This window comes from Scleropages formosus, unplaced genomic scaffold, assembly GCF_900964775.1.
Source record: "Scleropages formosus unplaced genomic scaffold, fSclFor1.1, whole genome shotgun sequence".
Lineage (NCBI taxonomy): Eukaryota > Metazoa > Chordata > Actinopteri > Osteoglossiformes > Osteoglossidae > Scleropages > Scleropages formosus.
Window position 1 is genome coordinate 184,259 of NW_021641044.1, and position 14,660 is coordinate 198,918.

At 43.6% G+C, this 14,660-nt stretch overlaps 1 protein-coding gene across 1 annotated transcript; it reads left to right on the top strand.

The window, feature by feature from the left end:
* Positions 1–3,263: 3,263 nt before the first annotated feature.
* Positions 3,264–13,628, top strand: LOC108928370 (biogenesis of lysosome-related organelles complex 1 subunit 1). Its single transcript, XM_029249558.1, has 4 exons — positions 3,264–3,449; positions 7,798–7,870; positions 10,448–10,580; positions 12,760–13,628. The coding sequence occupies exons 1-4, from the start codon at positions 3,389–3,391 to the stop codon at positions 12,868–12,870; spliced, it is 378 nt and encodes a 125-aa protein (XP_029105391.1). The 5' UTR covers positions 3,264–3,388; the 3' UTR covers positions 12,871–13,628.
* The last annotated feature ends 1,032 nt before the right edge of the window (positions 13,629–14,660 follow it).

Consider the following 14,660-nt stretch of genomic DNA (forward strand, 5'->3'; position numbering starts at 1 on the left):
ATCTAAACACTTTACAGAAATGTTCAAAACAGGTAAAGAATTTGTTCTAAAGACCTAGTGCATGATTTAAATTATGAATGAAAGCAGCAAAATACAGCAGTTTCATTAGGTAGTATGGCATCTTTTTCAGTACGCAGGAGTTTCAGTGTTCATGCTCATTATGGAAGATCTCAGCCATGGTGGAACTAGTTATTGCTGGCGCGGTCCGTGAAAAGTCCGTGGTGCTTTCTCCACCAACTTCCGTAAAAGAAAAAAGAAGCAAAAAATAAACAATTAAATAAATAAACATATTATATTGTATGACAATTAACATATCCCACACATCCCAACCCATCCAAGGCTCCTGAGATCTGGAGAAACCAAAAGAAGAAGAAATAGTGGGGGCCTTAAAAATGTTGGAAATACCTTAATGGCAGCCAGGGCAAGAAGCCCAGATCTTCAAATAAAGCACAGAGCCGGGAGAGGAGGAGCAATAGCGACGATCGAACCTCCTGTACACAGTGTCCGGAAGATCTAGCCTGACACTAGCAGTGCTGCAAGGACTCATTAGCAGTCCAGGCCACACTTCAAGGAGAAAGCTTATTTTTAGGTAGCAGTACTTAAAGTGGGGTCGTTTTTCTTGATCCTTCTCCTAGAGCACCACTTCACATACACACACACACACACACACACACCGACAACTCTCTGCTATTGCTGCAGTCAGCACTAACACAGAATTGATTAATGGATGCGTTAGTGTAGATAAGCGAGTTGCCCTTTCACATTCTGGTGTGGTGTCTGTATGTCCCCGCTACATCTGAGACTTTTTTCAATTCACTGTCTCTTAAGCATCGTGTATGTTTTCGTCTTCCCCCAGCGACTCTAATTTCCTAATGGTGCAGTGCCAATACTGGGATATGTTCCAGCATACATAATTCAAGAAACAAATATCTAATGCCACAATGTCCATATATCAGCATTGCAACGGAAGCATTTTTTCTCTCCTCTGGCATTGCCCTTGAAAGACATACAATGGAATATTCTGTATTCTCAGATTTTATGGACACAGTTTTGTGATCTTTTCATTTATTTTGTTTACGGTGTGCTTGTTCAGAAAAATGTCAGTGCATGTATGTATAACCTGGAAAGGTAATTAAAAAAAAAAAAAAGCCTTATTTGATGTCATTCTTCCGATAGCAAATACTGTTCCTCTCTTTGTTAATTTTTTACATTCAATAATAATTATAAGATGCAGGTGGTATTATTATTAAACAATCATTTCAGAAAAGTTAGCTCTATTGTCTTCTAATATGCTCTGGATATATAGTTGTGTAGTCTATTTTATGGTTTTCGATACTTCATTCAAATAATAAATTTGTACAGGGTGGACAAAAGATTTAAATCCAAAACAATATATACAAAGGAAGTCTCCACTTTTCTGGGGGTTGAAGGATGTAGAAATTTAATTTGCATTCAGTGATCCAAAACGGGGGTGCGGTGGCGCAGTGGGTTGGACCACAGTCCTGCTGTCCGGTGGGTCTGGGGTTCAAGTCCCGCTTGGGGTGCCTTGCGACGGACTGGCGTCCCGTCCTGGGTGTGTTCCCTCCCCCTCTGGCCTTACGCCCCTGTGTTCCCGGGTAGGCTCCGGTTCCCCGTGACCCCGTATGGGACAAGCGGTTCTGAAAATGTGTGTGTGATCCAAAACTTTTGGTAATGCTTCTGTGCCGTTCAGATCATGTGACTGGGGAGGTCGGTGAAGGTGTGTGACAACATCTTTATGGCTATCGAACTAATCTTGAAGGTGTTCAAATCTAGCGTGGTCTGTGTGGAGTGTGCATGCTCTCCCAGTGTTCACATGGGTTTACCCTAAATAGTATGGTTTCCTTGGACAGTCCAGAAACAAGTTATTCTAAATTCATAGTGATTATAAATTGCCTGTAGTGAATCAAAGCGTATGTGTGGCTACTCTGCAATGGACTGGCATCCTGTCCAGGGTGTACCCCTCCAAGCCTAGAACCCACTAATTCCAGGATAGGCTCCAGACTGCATGACCCTTCCAAGGTCAAGTGGTTAATAAGACTGAATGTTTTTGTGACTGTCGGCAGGTAAATGTCCAACAATCTCCGTCAGCGAACTTCAAGTTTAAACAACAGTTTCTTTTCCGACGCCATTTATCCTTGCTTAGCACAGGCCTATACAGTCAATTTCTATGGTAAAAATCGTGCATTTTTTGCGACCGATGCATCCGCAAAAACTTTCTAAATTTGTAACCGTCTTGCGTTGCTGGTGCAGCTCACACAGCGAAGTTCATTTGCGTGAACTCTCTTGCAGTCGACACGTTGGTTACTGGTGTTCAGCTTAATCTTAGCCTTCAACGTGGGTCGGAGGGCAGAGGTCCTGCCCTCCCCGACCCCCAGTCCCCAAATTCCAGCCTCGTTGAAAACGTTTTCAAAACTTTGTCAATTCTTTTTAATTTAAATGTTATTCTGGGAGGCCGCACGATCACCCACGATCGTACGGCCTCCCAGAACAACGCCGGCATCATCAAATTTGCTGATGAAACGACAGTCATTGGACTGATAACGGGAGGTGTTGAGTCAGCATACAGGACGTTAAGTGGCTGATCTGGTGGCGCCAGGACAACAATCCCTCCCTGAATGTCAACAAAACAAAGGAGATGATTGTCACTCCACGGAGGAGGAGAGAGCAGCACTCGGCATTGCATATTGGTGAGACAGAGGTGGAGAGAGCGAGCAGCTTCAGATCCCTGGGCGTTCACTTTACTGAGGATCTCACCTGGTCTCATAACACTACACATCTGGTCAAGGAAACACGTTACGGTTAGTGTCTGCACTTCTTGAGAACGCTCAATCTGAAACAACGGGGAAAGCAACGTATCCACTTTTCTTAAGGATTTAGATACATAGTATCATAGTTTTAGTATCTTTTTAATTTCCCAAACTGAATTGAAATGAGTAAATTCAAATATACTTGACTGAAATAAAACATTTTTAATGCGTGTGTCTGCGATGTCATTATCTCCCCTAAACGAGCGTTACTTAGCATTTAACAAACGCAGTTCTTAAAGTTCTTATGGCAGGTATGCATATTTCAGAAAAAATAAATAATTTTTTTTTTTTAAAAAAAAAAAAAAAGGTTTCTCTGCGTTAACCAGAATTAACTTTCCACGACAAAAAAAAATAGAAAAAAAAACGTACATTAATTGACGAGGCGTTTACAATGAAGCGTGAGAACTAGAACTAAAGCGCGTGGACGGCAAGGTCGTCCCCTGTCTGTGTGTCTCACGCAGTGGGTGGTCACGTATTATTCGGCGAATAGCAACCGGTAGCTATCTACAGGACGGTCCGAACATCATTCAGTTAACTGGCCCTTGAATGCCGAAATAACTATGCTTTCTCGTTTATTAAAAGAGCACCAAGCGAAGCAGAATGAAAGGAAAGAACTTCAAGGTAAGCAAAGTATGCTTTTCGTGTAATGTGTAGCTTTCAACGTAAGGCCTTAAGCGCATTTAGAAGCACCGTGACTCTGGTGAGAGCGCTGACCGACACCAAGTAGAGACACTCGGCTGAGTTTTTACGGTGTTCCGCTGTGGAAGCTGTGGCCCGAGGTACTAACAGCTCGCAGCTTGAGACGTCCCTCTTAAATTCTGATTGGTTTCTGCGTTGTCTGCTCAATATATGAGTGGCTTAAAGACCTGTCAGTCTTGCTTCAGTTTTGTTGCAGGAAGTAACTACATCGCAATTAATACAGAAATATTTGTTTTGTGTTTCACCGTTTATTCGTAGGAAACCAATAAATACATTATTTTAAACAGTGCACAAACTGGCTATTTTTGTCCTTCATTTCGTCAGTAGTTTAAGGTTTTTGCACAAATCCAAACATTGACATCAGTTTTCTTTTTTCACTGAATGAAATGACCTAGTGACTAGGTCTAGGCTAGGCTAGTCTGACTCGTCTCTTGTCTCTGAGGTTCATCGCTCAAGTAGGTGCATAAGACACAGACAAATCCCGATACCCACACCAATTTTTTTTTTAATTTATTTTTTATTAAATATTATATAAGATACACAAATGAGCAGAACAATACAGAGTAATGGCTGAATAAAGGTTGTATCTGGGGATGCTTCTGGAGCTACCATGGTTACACCATAGATGATCTGAAGGGATCTTGGGCAAAGTGGGTCTGGAAAAAGGTGGGTTTTCAGACCCTTTTAATTAGTGTAAAGTTAAACTGTAGGTGTACCCATTACAAAATAAGAGAATAAGGCATGTTTTATCAAGAATTATACTATTATTTAGAAATAAATAATGGAATAGAATAGAATTACTCATATTTATTCATTTAATGTTTTTGTCCAAAGTGACTTATTGTATTAGGTTTGTTCCACTAATTTTTTTTACAGTGATTTTTCTTGATTTTATAAATAATCTATCCATCCATCCATCCATCCATTTTCCTCCGCTTTTATCCGGGGCCGGGTCGCGGGGGCAGCAGTCCGAGCAGAGTACTCCAGACCTCCCTCTCCCCGCACACCTCCTCCAGTTCCTCTGGGGGAACCCCAAGGCGTTCCCAGGCCAGCCGGGAGACATAGTCTCTCCAACGTGTCCTGGGTCTGCCCCGAGGCCTCCTCCCAGTGGGACAAGCCCGGAGCACCTCCCCAGGGAGGCGTCCAGGAGGCATCCGGAACAGATGCCCGAGCCACCTCAACTGGCTCCTCTCGATGCGGAGGAGCAGCGGCTCTACTCCGAGCTCCTCCCGGGTGACTGAGCTCCTCACCCTATCCCTAAGGGTGCGCCCAGCCACTCTGCGGAGGAAACTCATTTCTGCCGCTTGTATCCGCGATCTCATTCTTTCGGTCATGATCCAGAGTTCATGACCATAGGTGAGGGTAGGAACGTAGATCGACCGGTAAATTGAGAGCTTCGCCTTACGACTCAGCTCCCTCTTCACCACAACAGACCGGTACAATGACCGCATTACTGCAGACGCCGCACCGATCCGTCTGTCGACCTGCCGCTCCATTTTTCCCTCACTCGTGAACAAGACCCCAAGATACTTAAACTCCTCCACTTGAGGGAGCAACTCCCCCCTAACCCGGAGGGAGCAATCCACCTTTTTCCGACTGAGAACCATGGCCTCGGATTTGGAGGTGCTGATTCTCATCCCCGCCGCTTCGCACTCGGCTGCAAACCTCCCCAGTGCACGCTGCAAGTCTTGACTTGATGAAGCCAACAGGACCACATCGTCCGCAAAAAGCAGAGACGAGATCTCGCGGCCACCAAAACAGACACCCTCCGTTCCCTGACTGCGCCTAGAAATTCTGTCCATAAAAATAATGAACAGAATCGGTGACAAAGGGCAGCCCTGGCGGAGTCCAACATGCACCGGGAACAGGTCTGACTTACTGCCGGCAATGCGAACCAAGCTCCTGCTCCGGTCATACAGGGAACGAACAGCCCGTAGCAACGAGCCCCGAACCCCATAATCCCGAAGCACCCCCCACAGGATGCCACGAGGGACACGGTCGAATGCCTTCTCCAGGTCCACAAAACACATATGGACTGGTTGGGCAAACTCCCACGAACCCTCCAACACCCTAGTGAGGGTATAGAGCTGGTCCAGTGTTCCACGGCCAGGGCGAAAACCGCATTGCTCCTCCTGAATCCGAGGTTCGACTATCGGTCGGATTCTCCTTTCCAGTACCCTGGCATAGACTTTCCCAGGGAGGCTAAGGAGTGTGATCCCCCTGTAGTTGGAACACAATCTCCGGTCCCCCTTCTTAAAAAGAGGGACCACCACCCCGGTCTGCCAGTCCAGAGGCACCGTTCCCGAACTCCACGCGATGCTGCAGAGGCGTGTCAGCCAAGACAGCCCCACAACATCCAGAGACTTGAGAAACTCGGGGCGGATCTCATCCACCCCCGGAGCCTTGCCACCGAGGAGTTTTTTGACTACCTCAGCAACTTCAGCCAGGGTAATGGACGAGTCCCCCTCCGAGTCCCCAGCCTCAGCTTCCTCTACGGAAGGCGTGTCGGAGGGATTGAGGAGATCCTCAAAGTACTCCTTCCACCGCCCGAGAACATCCTCAGCTGAGGTCAGCAGCGCACCACTTCCACTGTAAACAGTGTTCGTGGAACACCGCTTCCCCCCTCTGAGTCGCCGGACGGTTTGCCAGAATCTCTTTGAGGCCGACCGAAAGTCTTCCTCCATGGCCTCACCGAACTCCTCCCAAGCCCGAGTTTTTGCCGCGGCGACTGCCAGAGCCGCGCTCCGTTTGGCCCGTCGGTACCTGTCAGCTGCTTCAGGAGTCCCATGAGCCAGCCAGGCCCGATAGAACTCCTTCTTCAGCTTGACGGCATCCCTTACTTCCGGTGTCCACCACCGTGTTCGGGGATTGCCGCCGCGACAGGCACCGGAGACCTTATGGCCGCAGCTCCGAACAGCCGCACCGACAATGGAGGAGCGGAACATAGTCCATTCAGACTCAATGTCCCCCACCTCCCTCGGGACCTGGTTGAAGCTCTGTCGGAGGTGGGAGTTGAAGACCTCTCTGACAGGGGCCTCCGCCAAACGTTCCCAACAGACCCTCACTATACGTTTGGGCCTGCCAGGTCTGTCCAGCTTTTTCCCCCGCCATCGAATCCAACTCACCACCAGGTGGTGATCAGTTGACAGCTCAGCCCCTCTCTTCACCCGAGTGTCCAAGACATATGGCCGAAGGTCAGAAGAAACGACTACAAAGTCGATCATCGACCTCCGACCTAGGGTGTCCTGGTGCCAAGTGCACTGGTGGACACCCTTATGCATGAACATGGTGTTCGTTATGGATAAACCGCGACTAGCACAGAAATCCAATAACAACTCACCGCTCGGGTTCAGATCAGGGAGGCCGTTCCTCCCAATCACGCCCCTCCAGGTATCACTGTCGCTGCCCACGTGGGCGTTAAAGTCCCCCAGTAGAACGACAGAGTCCCCAGTGGGAGCGCTTTCCAGCACGCCCCCCAGGGACTCTAAAAAGGCCGGGTACTCTACACTGCCGCTAGGCGCATAAGCACAAACGACAGTGAGAGACCGTTCCCTGACCCGAAGGCGTAGGGAGATGACCCTCTCATTCACCGGGGTAGACTCCAACACATGGCGGCTGAACTGGGGGGCTATTAATAAGCCCACACCAGCCCGCCGCCTCTCACCTTGGGCAACGCCAGAATAGTGGAGAGTCCACCCTCGATCGAGTAGAGTGGTTCCAGAACCCAAGCTGTGAGTGGAAGTGAGCCCGACTATATCTAGACGGTATCTCTCAACTTCCCGCACCAGCTCAGGCTCCTTCCCCGCCAGTGAGGTGACATTCCAAGTCCCAAAAACCAGAGTTGGCGCCCGAGGTCTGGGTCGGCCGGGCACTCGGCCCCGACCACCGCCCAAATCACAACGCACCGGCCCCTTATGGTTTCTCCGGCAGGTGGTGAGCCCACCGAAGAATAAATAATCTAATTTTGGGTAATTTTAACTAACATACCTGAGTCCTTTGATGACAACAGTAGTAATGGTAATACAAGTACAACGAAATGAGCAAAGAGGACAATTGTTTTGACGTTTATTTATTTATTTAGCAGAAGTTTTTCTCCAAAGCGACATACATCTCAGACAAATAAAATTTGTGGATTACATTGGAGAAAGAGGGACATAGTTGCAGACGTGTGATTCTTAAGTAAACTCAGTTCGTTTCTTTCCACTATGTGCACCGATGTTTTTGACCATGTAACCCGAGTGTGCTGCTTCTGTGTGGTCTCACCCCCCAGAGAGACGCAGGCGAGAGGCAATAGCAGCCGCCACCTGTTTGACTGAGGCCTTGGTGGACCACCTCAATGTTGGGTAATGTTCACATGTGAACTTCTGATCAATGACAGTTATTGAGTTATGAGACAGCATGCTTCATTTATGGTTATACTGTTGTTTTTGGGTATATATTTATAACCTTTGCATATCACTCACGTTTTGTCCAGTAACTCGTTCAATGAAACAATAAAATACTTGTTTGATGTTCAGAATCAGAACAAGCTTTATTGCAAAGTATGTTCACACATACAAGGAATGGAATTTGTCTTGGTGACTGGAACTTCCACAGCACAAACAGAATGACAGTGACAAGACAGATGAGAAGATAGAGTATGTGAATAAGGGATAAAAAATATATAAAAATATAAAGTACCCAATATACAAAAATAGTCACTAGATACAAATGCAAGGGAGTGTGAGTAGGAGATATGATGTGATAAATAGTTACAAATACAAATATAAATAGCGTTGTGTATTGCACTGGTTTACTCTCTGGGGGGGGGGGATTTAGCTGTTCATCAGGTAGGTGGCCTGAGGAAAGGAACTTTTCTTGTGCCTGGCTATTATGATTAGGATTATTCTGAAAGTGTTGTAGCAAATGTATAAATAGATTCAAGTAGCTCAACACATGAAAGTATAATGCTTGAAAAGCTTATCCTCAGCTTATCTTAAAATTTCTTGTACATTTTTTGCTTAATTGGATCAATCATATTCTGTCTCGGGGTTTTCAGTGTTTACCTTACCTTGTCTTTTTCCTCCCCCTCTAGTTTCATTAATTCTTCATACAGTTAAGCTTTATTTGACTAAAAACACTCAATCAGTAACAGCTGATGTGTGGAGGAAAGCTTGTAGAAATCCATTTTTTCATGACATATCTTCGTTTTTAAAAATGTGCTTGAAAATTAGTGTGACATTGTGATCTAGTTTCTTCAGTAGTAATGTAACCCGAACTATACCTGGAATAAATTCAGAGTGCCTGTGGCTGTAAATGACCTCAGTAAGTGAAGTTGAAGGAGGAAAGGATAGACAACTGAAGTCGCCTGATCTGATGTGTTAAACTGCTCAGATTTTCCCGGTTTAATGTACTTGCTTTAATTTTTTATTACTTCACTGTTAAGAGGCCATGATATTTCTAATGTCTTTAGGAGAATGACTAAAGGTTTTGAATGGACACACTACGAGTAATTTACGCATCTTGTATGCTGTGAATCTGCTGAAAACGCTGGTCATGCCACACGTCTTAAACTCTGACGCCAAGTGTGTCCCAGGATTTTGGAAGTGTAGCACAGTGTCATGTCTCTCTAGAGAGCCAGTAATCACACTGGAAGAATATAACTGTGTATCTTCTATAAAAGACACATAAATTCAGAATCAATGCATATCCAGTTCACATGTAATAATATTTTAGTTCAGCTTCTAGTTATTAGTGCTTTTCCCAGGAGCTCATTTCCACCAACACAGGGTTTCCTGGAGATAAGAGATACAATTAGTTTTAACCAGCTCTTTAGCCATATTTTTCATTTTAAAAGACTGAAATTTTGCAAGCCTTTGTCATTAAGCAAAGGACACAATATCATTAATTCATTAATTTGATGGCCACCTTCAAACAGTCTGAATAATTTCTTCTTGCTTATTTGCATGTTCTCCCCGTGTCTGCGTGGGTTTCCTCTGGGTGCTCCGGTTTCTTCCCACAGTCCAAAGACATGCTATTCAGGTTCCCCCATAATGTGTGTGTGATAGTGTGTTCCACTGATGTATGGTTGATTGACCCATTGTACATTTATTCATTTAGCAGACGCTTTTGTCCAAAGCGACATACGCTACTTACTTTTTGCTGAGATGTATCTAGCAGTGTAGGTCACCTTGGTGAATAAGGTGTGTGGGCTGATAGCACTACATAGTATCCATTGGAGAAAATTGTCTGCTAAATAAAAATGCCATCTAAAAATGTCTTAATTCACCAATCATGGAATTTGGATCATTATTAGTTCAGTATTTTGTTACTTTACAGGTTGTTTAATATAATGCACAATTTTGCAGTAACATTAAGTATTTAATGCTGGCATTAACTTTAGTGATGACAGTTTACGGTTGTGTCTGACAGTTTTCCAGTATAGAGTCAATGGTGTAAGTAGGATGAATCCATCTCTTTATTTAGCTCAGGTTCCAGGAAGATGCCGCATACCCATTACAGGATGTGCTTCACTGAATATATTGATTCTCACTTTAGATGTGAGCCTGACACAATAATTAATAAGGCCATGTGATTAATACTAATATTGATCAGGCAATTCCAGTGATAACCCACCTCAGGAACAAAGTGAAAGAAATTAGTAAAAGATTACAACAGTTCATGTGTTAGTGTTATTTTGTTGACACAGCTTCTCATGTGGAAGTAGCTGAACTCCCGTAACTGGTATACTCAACCTGGAGCTTAGGACCTGTTTGTGACCTGTTTGGTTTGCTTTGTGGCAAATAATATAACCCTGCCTTGTCTTGTAATTGTATGTGCATGGTCTCATTTTCCTGTATTGGGACACTTACAGCATTTTTACATTCCCAATTTCATATTTAATGACAATCCAGTATTTTTCACTTCTTATCTCCTGCCAGGGTGGCCCAAGCCTATGTGAACCAGCGCAAGTTAGACCATGAGGTGAAGACACTACAGGTGCAGGCCAGCCAGTTTGCCAAGCAGACATCCCAGTGGATCAGCATGGTTGAAAGCTTCAACCAGGCTCTCAAGGTACAGAGCACCAAGGAGAGTCTTTTGATCGTGTTATTCCAGATCCTGTGAGCTATATGGCAGCATAGGAGGAAATTTTAAAATGCATATGAGTGAAAAGAAAGAAATGCTCTTAAATTCATTCTGAGCATCTGATGTTGCATTATCCTAAATGTATTTCTACTTTGTTTGCACTCATGGAGCTTTCAAGAACTGGAATGTAGTTCAAACTGAAGATGATATTGATATAACAGTGAATAACTGTCCTGCACCTCCCTGCTTCAAGGTGGCATTGTTAAAGCAACAGTTGATATTCTTGTGGGGGCTGTTACTTTGGTGTTTATACTGCCTGAAATGTAATATTTCCTTTGATCAAAAAGTATGAGGCTAGATCATCAGGACTATCTAGTATCTCTTCACCCTGTAGACAAAATGATTCATCAGTCACAGGGGCTCACTTCCTGACATCCTGTAACATGTACAGAGCTTTGCTTGTGGCTCACATCCCCAGAATTTCACTGTTACATTTGAATTTCCCTGTTCAGTATAAACATTACAAAAATTAAACTTTAACAGTCTTCTTACAGAATTATGACTGCTAACATATGATAGAATATGTTTCTCTATTTTGTGAATATATATCCTATTATGTTATCTTTTTGTGCTCTCTTCTGAAAAGGGTCACTGAACAACAGGAAAGATTTAAATGTCTAAAAAATGCTAGAACACACTTAGTCTGAAAAAAATAGTAATAATGGAAGTAGTAATAAACAGTAGGATCAGTAAATGTATTGTAGAGCATGTACTCTGAGACACACTTATGTTGTATTTAACCCTAAGGGCTGTCATCTGAGCCACTTCTAAGGAGAGTGTATGAAAAGTGAGGGCAGCCTTAAAATTGTAGCATAATACTGCTTTTTGATTTCCAAAACTGTGTTCAGTCACACAAATTTAGTTGCCACACAGTAAATGACCTACTGGAAAATTTGGAAGCCTTCTGTTCCTCACTAGACTGTAGTTCCTTTTCAGCCCTTGTTGATTCACTGGGTCGTGGTATGAAAAGAGCAGCATGCCTTTGGGCACTAAAATTCAAAACCCACAGTGCCATCTATGCTGTGCTGTAGTCTCATATGTACGTGTGCCTTTGTCACTGATCATTCTCGGCAGTGCTGAGACACACCAAAAGGCAAATGCGAGCGGGAATCCAAGCACCTGTCGCTGCCGCATCAAACCGCACACTCCCCTTGAGCCCTCTGACACAGAGCAACTCCATGCGTTGTGTCAGACAGACACACACAGCCCTTTGGTGGTGAGCAGTAGGCAGCGTAGCATAGCTTGGGCCAACGGGAAGTTCTTGCCGTCAGCGGCATGCAGTTCTGAGTCATTAAGGCAGAATAAGGAGTAGAGGGATTAATGTTCTCAATGGTTTAGCTTAACCTTTTGTGAGTCTTGCTGGGTCAAATTACTGCAGATTCTTGTGCTGAAATTAGTCACTTTGTTTAAACAAAGGAGAATTAGAAAGAATTACAATTTACGCAAGGAGAGATTTTAACCTGTGGTGTGTTTATAGAACTGGGAGAAACCAAGCCTTTAACCTTTTCAGTTTTCTGAAACAGGATAGGTAAAGCTCAACCCCTTCAGCCTTCCTGTCTGAAATGTCTTCTTTAATCCTCTTCGCTTCAGTCTTAGTATAGGGCCTTTGGTTTCGCTGGGCTTGGAACCGTCCTTGGTGGAGTTTGTTTGAAATGTAGGTGCACTATATGACTTTATCACCATCTTGTGTGATAGAAGTGTAACTACAGACACCTGTTCACAGCTATTTTTGGTGATTAGGTGCAGGCTGTCTGGATTAATGAGAAGCTTCAAGGAAACATTTCTCATGAAGTTACAAATATCTTTGAATCATAATGAAAGGGTTTGTACTTTTTCTGGAGTTAAAATGTACCCATTTTTAAATCAGTAAGTCAAATGTGATTGATAGAAATTGATCAAATTTATTCATTCGTTTCTTTCACATGCACAATCAATATGTCAGATAAAAAATAAAATTCAACATATGAAGATGTACTGGGATACAACAATACTTCCTCAGACCTTTTAAACTGCTTTTAATGGTACTCTGATTCAGCTGCTGACATCAAGCTACACTTCTGAACAAACCTGATTAAAATGTGTTTCCCTGTGCCTCTGTGTTGTGCAGGAAATTGGGGATGTGGAGAACTGGGCTCGCAGCATCGAGATGGACATGAGAACAATTGCCACAGCGCTGGAATATGTGCACAAGGGGCAGCTGCAGGCTGCATCCTCTTAGACTCACCTCAGACGCACCGCGCTGGTCCAGCCTGGGTAAAGATGTGGCCTTCACCAACTCCTCGGCTCATACGCTGGCTTGGTTTTTTTTCTCACCAGCACAGTATGTCATTACCGTTAGTAGATTATACATCTGCTTGGGCACAAGGATGTGAAAGGCTGTAGCAACGCTTACTCGGGAGTAAAAAGCCTATTATGATTATTGAAGCCCATGTTGAGAAACAAGACTACTCCCCATAGCCCTACTCTGAGATTACTGGGGCCTTTATGTCATGCTGGGTGTTTTCCACTTCTTGTTCCCAATGATGTGGCTTACAGGCAAATACCAGCAGTTTTGCCAAGGCTCCAGTCTGACTGTATAAGTCTTATTCAGTTATCACCTGTTTGAAAAGATCTCATTCTTCACAGCACTCACAGACCCAAGAGTTAAATATTAAAGCTTTCTACTATATAAATTTTCTTTAATTTTTCCATATTTTTAATGAATTCAATGTTTTTTCAGTCGCTAATCTTGTTGCCCATTTTATATCTGCTTGCTTAAACGTTTGACATAAAAACTAAGCAATTAATGGTTGACATTTAAAAAGTCCAAAGACTTAATTGTTTACATTATGGACAAACTCTTAAGTAATTTGCCGTGATTATTTCTTATTTCATGTGTTTACCAGAATACAAGGATAAGCCAACAACTCTCTGCCATATTATTTTTTTTTAAAATAAATGTTTGGTAGATGGGGGGTGCGGTGCTGCAGTGGGTTGGGCCGCAGTCCTGCTCTCCGGTGGGTCTGGGGTTCGAGTCCCGCTTAGGGTGCCTTGTGACGGACTGGCGTCCCGTCCTGGGTGTGTCCCCCTCCCCCTCCGGCCTTACGCCCTGTGTTGCCGGGTAGGCTCCGGTTCCCCGCGACCCTGTATGGGACAAGCGGTTCTGAAAATGTGTGCGTGTGTGTGTGTGTGTGTGTGTGTGTGTGTGTGTGTGTGTGTGTGTGTTTGGTAGATACTTTTTACTTACACTTGTACATTTTTTTAAACCCTTCAGTTAACTATTTTGTTTTAATATTGAACTGAATGTTGTAAGGACCTGGGCATAAAATCCAAATGCCACAGGTTCTTGGTGAGATTTAATGTTAAGTAGTTACACACTTGAGCCTACTTAACCCTAAAGACCTACTGGTATTAATTTCCCCACATTTGTAAATATGTCATATCTTCAGCTCCAAGCTGAGTACACTTTGTCCTCACAAACGCATGTGTTTCTGTATGTCTGTTTGTGTGTGTGTGTGTGTGTATACAAATATACCCTTTGGCTTATACAGGGGTTAGGTTTTAGCAAAACCTCAAACAGAGCTATGATAAATTTAAAAAAAAAAAAAAAAAAAAGCACTAACCCATCCATCCATTAACAGTAACTGCTTGTACAGTGTAGGGTTGTGGTGGTCTGCTGTGTGCTAGAAAGCCAGGGTGTGGTTCAGGGTGCACCCTGGACATGATGCCACTGAACTGTTGTGCAAAATTTTAAATTTCTGAAAATAGAAATTAACAATTACGACAACCTCACATTTAATGCAGGGTACCAATTCATCTCTTAAGAAATTCCAGTGTTTGTCAGCTTTTGGCCAATTTTAATTTTGCTGATTGTCTACACAATCAGTAAAAGTAAGCTACATGTAAAAATCTTTGTAAGAGTTCATTTTAATATTTCAGGACTCAGATATTAAGACTAAAAATATTTGTTACAAACCGTTTTTAACTGAGGATAAGTTACCCATTTATTCTATAAACAAGTGCAATATT

Coding starts and splice junctions, on each gene's coding strand:
- LOC108928370 (XM_029249558.1), top strand. CDS start 3,389: ATGCTTTCTCGTTTATTAAAAGAGCACCAAGCGAAGCAGAATGAAAGG. Junction 7,871..10,447: donor GTGGACCACCTCAATGTTGG/GTAATGTTCACA, acceptor ATCTCCTGCCAG/GGTGGCCCAAGCCTATGTGA. Junction 10,581..12,759: donor GCTTCAACCAGGCTCTCAAG/GTACAGAGCACC, acceptor TGTGTTGTGCAG/GAAATTGGGGATGTGGAGAA.